Genomic DNA, 7,512 nt, shown 5'->3' on the forward strand with positions numbered 1-7,512 from the left:
GAGTAAGGCAAAAGTAGAATGACAGTTGTTAGTATGAAAATAATACAATGATTAATAAATAATAAAAGAATAAACTGTATTTGGCACACTCACAACTGTAAACCTACTTTTGCCATACCCTGTACATGCCAACCCTGTACAGAATTCTGTATTTTGATGTCAAGACTAAACCATTTTGGAAAAAAATTTAGTAACCTACTCATATAAGTCATCATAAAATCAATGAGAAACTTTAATAAGAAATTTGAAACAGGCATCTCAAACAGGAATACTACCAAGTCTCTTAAGAAAATGACTATAAATTTATGATTAAAATTTAAACATTTTCACAATTGTTTTTGCCCAAGGTACTTTTCCTATGGTACTTTCCCTAATATATATTTTATCTTAGAAGCTTTCTATATTTAATTTAGAAATTATGGAAGTTCATTAAGTGTGTGTTCCCTATTGATATATCTCTTTATTTATTTATTTATTTTAATCCTCAGCAGAGGATATTTTTTCAATTTACTTTCAGACAGAGTGGAAGGGAGGGGGGGGGAGAGAGAGAGAGAGAGAAATATCGATGTGAGAGAGACACATCAAGTGCTTGTACCCCCCCACATGACCCGGACCAGGACCAGGTACCGAACCACAATTGAGGTACATGTTCTTGGTCCCAGAGCCGACGCTCTAACCAGTGAGCTCAAGCCAGGACAACATATCTCTTTAAAACAGTCTGTAAATTAAGTGATATTTTATCTCTCTGATTATTGCCTATTAAGACTCTTGGGCCCTGGCCAGTTTGGCTCAGCGGTTAGAGCGTCGTCCTGTGGATCACAGAGGCCCAGGTTGGGTTCCCGCTAAGGGTATGTACCTTGGTTGCAGTCTGTCCCTGGCCCTGGTTGGGGTTGTGTGGGTGGCAGCTACTCGATGTATCTCTCTCATGTCAATGTCTCTCTCTCTCTCTTCCTCTCTCCCTCCCACTCTATCTGAAAATAAATGCAAAAAAAAAAAGACTCTTGGGAAGAATAAAATATCAGGAATTATAAAACTTTCAGATCAATAGCTTATTTTACCATACTGTTATGTTATAAATTAAGGTCTTATTTTGTAAGAGTCTGTTTTGAGTTTGAGAGCATTTAAATATTATAGATGCAATATTTGTAAAAGCCTATCATAACGTCTAGTCACTCTATTCATAGAAGTTACTGTCCGATATAGTATTGAAGTTGTAGGCTCGATCCCCAGTGGAAGCAGTGTAGGAGGCAGCCGATTGATAGTTCCCTCACATCGATGTTTCTCTCTCTCCCTTCCTTTCTCTTTAAAAAAATCAATAAAGAAAAACGCAGTATCGCGTCCTCCTACAACCACATCAAAGTTACAACTAAACTACAGAACAACCATCATTCAAAACCGCCTGAAATCAAACAGAATGGAAGTCCTACAACTACGGAATTAAAGCAGCAGCTACATCGAGACTGGTGGGGGCAGGGAGCCCGACGGGCTGGTCCCACACCCACGTGTGGCGGATAAAAATCAGGAGGCTACCTGGGCTGGGAAGGTCCTCCCTGAAGATTGAGGGAGTCCCTGTCCCACACCAGACGCCCCGCTTAGGGTTCCAGTGCCAGGAAGAGAGTCCCCATAACTTCTGGCTGGAAAAACCAGCGGGAACTGAGGCTCAGGGAAGCTGACCCACCTAGAGCCCCAGGCAGCTCCTTAAAGGGCCCGCACACGGACTTATCAGAATCACTCCCTCTAAGCTTGGAGGGGAGGCAGCTCGAGGGGCACCAGAGACATACAGGGAAGAACTGAGCTGTTTGGCACTGGAGAGAGGGCTGGAGAGGGGGCTTTCTCCGGGACAAAGGTGCTGCCTTTGTTCCTTTGGTGAGCCCTTCCCTGGTGTGGCAGACAGCTGCCATATCTGGGACTCCAGCAACCTGGCTCACACTGGTAGTCCCGCCCTGGTGATTCCCTGAGGCCCTGCCCCACCCAACTTTCAGGCCCACCCAAGCTGTTGTCAGTTACGTAACCATAGGATTGGTCTGTCTTGGATCCCACTTCAGGTTTTCCTAAATTCTTTTAAACAAGCAGCATCTGGTCTCAGCTAGCCCCATACCTCTCATTAAGTAATACACAGAAACAAACACAGGGAAGCAGCCAAAATGAGGAGACAAAGAAACAGGTCCCAAATGAAAGAACAGAACAAAACCCCAAGAAAAGAATTAAGCGAAATGGAGATAAGCAACCTAACAGATGCTGAGTTCAAAATACTGCTTATAAGGATGCTCAGTGAACTTAGTGAGAATCTCAGTGAACTTAGTGAGGGCCTCAAGACCATAAAAAAGGACTAGTCAGAAATGATGGATGCACAGTCAGAAATGAAGGAGGCATTAACTGAAATAAAGAATAATTTACACAGATTCAATAGTAGAGTATGTAAATCCTAGAAGCAAACCATTGATTTGGATTATAAGGAAGCAAAAAATGCCCAATCAGAACAGCAAAAAGAAAAAAGAATCCAAAAAATGAACATAGTGTAAGGAGCCTCTGGGACAACTTCAAGCATGCCAACATTTGCATCTTGGGGGTGCCAGAAGGAGAAGAGAGAGAACAAGAAACTGAAAACCTGTTTGAAACAATAATGGCAGAAAACTTCCCTAACTTGGTGAAGGAAACAAACATACAAGTCCAGGGAGCACAGAGAGTCCCAAACAAGATGAACCCCAAGAGGCCCATAACAAGACACATCATCATCAAAATGCAAAAGGTTCAAGACAAAGAGAGAATCTTAAAAGCAGCAAGAGAAAAGCAGCTAGTTACCTATAAGGGCGTTCCCATAAGGCTGTCAGCTGATTTCTCAAAAGAAACTTTGCAGGCCAGAAGGGAGTGGCAAGAAATATTCAGAGTGATGAAAAGCAAGAACCTACAACCAAGATTACTCTATCCTGCAAAGCTGCCATTTAGAATTGATGGCCATATAAAGAGTTTCCCAGATAAGAAAAAGTTAAAAGAGTTCATCACCACCAAACTGTTATTATATGAAATGATGAAGGGTCTTTTTGAAGAAAAAGATAAAATATATGAACAAACAAAATGGCAATGAATACATATCTATCGACAATGGAATCTACAAACAAAATGAACAGGAGAACAGAAACATTCTCATAGATACAGAGAACATTTTGTTGGTTGCCAGATGGGAGGGGGGTTGGGGGAATGGGTGAAAAAGGTGAAGGGATTAAGAAGTACAAACTCATTGCTAGACTGACAAACCTCAAAGAGAAAGGGGTTGGGGGGAGGTGGGATAAAATAAACCAAATAACTTATATGCATAACCAATGGACACAGACAATAATGTGGGGAAAGGTGGGAGGGGGGCGGGAGAGGGGGTCAATGGGGGAAAAATGAGGAACATCTGTAATACATTCAACAATAAAGATTTTTAAAAAATCAATAAAAACATATTTTTAAAAAAATAGGGGAGAAATTATACTGCCTCTTAATGCTTTTCTCTTTTTATTTTATTAGATATTTCATAGTTCTCAATTTAGGAGAAAAAAGATGTAATCAAACTGTGAGATGTTTCAGGTAATTTTTTTTAAAGGACACTTCAAAGGGTCTGTTTTCCTTCCTTCACAACTTAACTGGATAGGCCTGAATTTTAAGGGGAATGCCTGGCTTAGAAACTAAGGAAGCTATTAGAAGCTTACACACTAAGTTCATAAGCCCCATCCAGGGCTTATGATGACTTTGGAGAAAGCACTTGGTGAAAAGAAAAGGTGTGGGGGGGAGGGGAAGGGAGGGGAGAGAATCATCTGACTGACAAGTATCAATCATACTACTATTTAAAATTTAAGGGAACTGTTTCAAAGACATAGTACTATAGGAAGGTCTTAGAGTATATTGTTTCTCAAAGGAAAATAAAAATATGCCTAGTGACACTAAGGTTCATGCAGAGACAGAGTTGACAGAAGTAATAAAAATATAAATAATCATGACTGGCAGGATGACTTTCCTTATCCATTTCTTATTCCATCTATCCAATTAGTAAGGGTTATGTGACTGACTGAAATCACCCATCTGTAAGTCCTCTGAACAATATACATTAGAGCTCATGTATATATTTGGCAAACCATTCCTTCAGAGGACCTTATAACTTTTATGTTTGTGAAAATTTGAAGTCACACCCATTTCCCTAAGCTCCTGAAGATAACATCTGTACATAACAGTTGTCAAAAGCATATTTTGAACTATTTCTTTAGTTCCTTTTCAATTAATAAGGATATTTGCCAACCTCAGGAAGTTCTTGTGGAAATAGAAGAAGCATCATTGTATGGAAAGACCAGTTTCAAGGCCAATGATCAAAATTTATTAGAAAAATTTTTAGTAATTAAACCTGCATAGCTCTTTCTGCTGATAAGGATTAGCACACAGGAGGTGTTTCTCAACCAAACCAGGTGAATATTAAGATCAGAGATTTTAGGCTTTGAGTTCCTCACCATTGCCCCCATGCACCCACATGCAAACACAGAAGAAACTTAAAAGGGGGCAGAATACACTTCAAGCTTTTCCATAAACAAATGCAGTAGAGGGCTTTTGTCTATTAACTAATAATTGAAAATAGCCATGTCATCCAAAAACCAGTCCCATAAATTTTTTTTTTAATTTATGATAATAAATTAAAATAATAATACTTAATAATACTTTATCTTCTTTAATTTTTGAATCCGGATAAGAAAAAAAATTGAATAACATTTTCCCAGAGTATTTGTCAACTTTCTTACCATCAAATGTTAAAAAAACTCTTGCTTGGGGCTGAGGAGATCCTTTTACACTGATAGAACAAACAAATACTCCGGCCAACATGCATATTGCCTGGAATGCCATTTCTTCAGATTTTCAAGTTAATATCCAAGGGAAATACCTTTTAAAAAGAGATAAGTTTCTTACATTTCATTTCACATGTTAGGAGCACACCTACACCCACACAAACATAACCAGCAATCTAGACAGAGCACCTTATTCACAAAAGACATTTCAGAGCTTTACAGTCATGCAAACAGTAGGAGGTGCTGTGACTTTGCTTCTCAGATGTGAAAATTTGGATTCAATTCATTTGGTCTGGAAGTCTTTGCAAAAGAGAAGCTATTCATCTTTCAAAACATAATGCTAATATTAAAACAGAACAAAGCAGCCAGGAAAAAGTTATTGATTCCCAAAGGACAACCAATATTTAAACTTCATCTTCTTTCTAAAAATGACATTATATTTAAATGACTTGAGAATGGTACTAACAGGTATTAGTGGATGAAAACATCCCTTTCTATCATAAATACAGTAATAGTAGGAAAATCCCACATGAATATTCATGTGAACCCACTCACTTCCATACTCATTAGCTCTTGTCTTTGAAGTGATGTTTCTATACATAAATCTACATGTGATCAATCCTTGATCAATGAAATTACTCGAATCAGTTATCAGCCAACTTATACAAATTACCATGCAGCTGTTAAATGATGCAGATGAGGTAACCATGGACTGGTGCCAAATTCAAACCAATGACCTAGTGGTGAGCAATCCAGTGAACCATGTATTCCTCAATGCATATTTAAAATAAATCAACCAGAAAGTGGCTGTCAAAATTCCAAAAGATAAATCAGAGAGACAAGTACTGTTTGAAATAGCTATAAAATTGATACATGCTATTAACTAATGTCTGAATACCAAGGAAAATCAGGTAATGTGTAACTACAGATCTATAAAAGTTCCAATGGCCGCAATATGTAAAATAATTTCAGGACCATAAAAATACCCTATCATTTTGAGTCTAGCATAATTATACACTAAATGGCATGACACAATTTAACCTAGAAATTAATTTTTATAGGTTACAATTCTGATCTTCAATATTATGTGGCTTTTAAAATTAAAATTTTATCACTGATTTTATTCCATAAAAATGCCACTAAAAGGTGTAAACACTGTTTCATTAATACAGAAGAAAAGGAACAATTAAACTGAACATACCATTCTGAACAAAAATTACGTTTATTTCCTAGGTGGTACACATGTTATGGGACTTAGAAATAAAATACTGTTCCTCTTTTACCACACAGTTGGAGGAAAGCTTAGAGATGTTTGTGTTGGTAATTTTCAAAAGAAACAGTTTCTTCCTGCTTCCACAACCTCTTCACCCTGTCATCCCTAAATTAACTTAGAAGAAAATTGATTTTATGGAGTGACTTTCCCTTAGTCATTTGCTCCCTGGTAAAAAGCCTAAATATGCCTATCCTTTGTGTCTTTATTAAGGAGGCTAATAATATTTACACATTTTTACATATTGCTATTATCAGTATTTTATCAGGTATGTCTCTCCAAAAGAGTCACATGCCACAAATTGCAGTAATAATAATAATAATAATAATAGAGATGGAATGACAGGTCAAGTGAAGCGACTACATAGTGTAATGTGACTTCCAGCCTACCTAGAGAAAAGTGACTCAACGCAAGTGTCTTACACATGCTTCACACCCCCTATTTTAGAACTTCCCTTTAACTCAGACACTTAAGCTGCTTGCTGTTTTCACTTCTGATCCAAACACCAATAATGTAAGGAAAAGACTCCTTTATGTCCTCTCCGACAATTTCTGCCGTAGAAGTCACTGAACTACTCAACTTTAACTCTCCGCAGGTGTCATAACCTAAAGAAACAACTCAAACGGCGCTCTCAGCAAGGGAAACAGTTCCCTGACAAACTGCCTATGGTCTTAAGAAAATAAGCAGACTTGAGCACAGCGATGTGTGAAAAGTCGATACACAGCCCCAAAAGGTATATTCCGCTAAATGTGTAATGCTGAAAATAAGGAGCCCAGCTTACCGAGGTGGGGAGAGATCAGCACGGAAAAATCAATTTGCTACCGCTTTGGCTCCGCGTGCGTCTCTAGCCCTTTCCCAGAAGACCTTAATTTCTAGAGCGTCCCAGCGGTGAAATTCCTTCTTCCCGGTCCTCGGAGTTTCTTTGTAAAGGAATCCTCCGCCTTGCAGCGCCGTGGCACCCGGAGCCCTTCTCCGCGACGCTCAATCAAGCGCCTCGGAGTGAATGGAAACTGGCCGGGCGTGGGGGGCGAGAGCGCGGGTGTCCGGTTACAGCGGCGGCGCACGGCTCCCGCGGCCCCGGCGCGCCGCCCAGCCGGCTCGCAGCAGCAGCTCGGCACACCCGGCCGCGGCTCCGGCGACCGCGAGACCCCACCCAGGGCGCGCCCGCGGGAGGGTGGCGGGAGCCGGAGGGCGGGGCGGCCCGCAGAACGCGCTGCCGGGAGATGCAAGTCTGCGCTGCAGCAGCTAGGGGACCAGCAGGGCCGCTCGGCTCGTTCGCTGGCCGCGGTGGAATGAGCAACTTACAGGGTGTGCTCCGGGGTTTTTGTTTGTTACCGGCAACTCTTGGAAGAAGCAGTCTTTTTTTTTTTTTTTTTTTCCCAGAGAAGGATCACTGCGTCCTTTTAAGGCAAAGAGATGCCTCTTTAAAGA

General features: G+C 40.3%; 1 protein-coding gene across 1 annotated transcript in view; it reads right to left on the reverse strand.

Annotated features, from left to right (window-relative positions):
- Positions 1-7,115, reverse strand: part of SEMA3C (semaphorin 3C) — a 178,858-nt gene extending 171,743 nt beyond the window's left edge. The window contains exons 1-2 of the mRNA XM_036246675.1: positions 6,863-7,115; positions 4,767-4,906 (exon numbers count right to left, since the gene is read on the reverse strand). Of these exons, the coding sequence (XP_036102568.1) occupies positions 4,767-4,869 (103 nt within the window). The 5' untranslated portion in view covers positions 4,870-4,906; positions 6,863-7,115. The remainder of the gene's footprint in view (positions 1-4,766; positions 4,907-6,862) is intronic.
- Positions 7,116-7,512: the final 397 nt, after the last annotated feature.

Source organism: Molossus molossus, unplaced genomic scaffold (assembly GCF_014108415.1).
Source record: "Molossus molossus isolate mMolMol1 unplaced genomic scaffold, mMolMol1.p scaffold_m16_p_7, whole genome shotgun sequence".
In the NCBI taxonomy this organism is placed as follows: domain Eukaryota; kingdom Metazoa; phylum Chordata; class Mammalia; order Chiroptera; family Molossidae; genus Molossus; species Molossus molossus.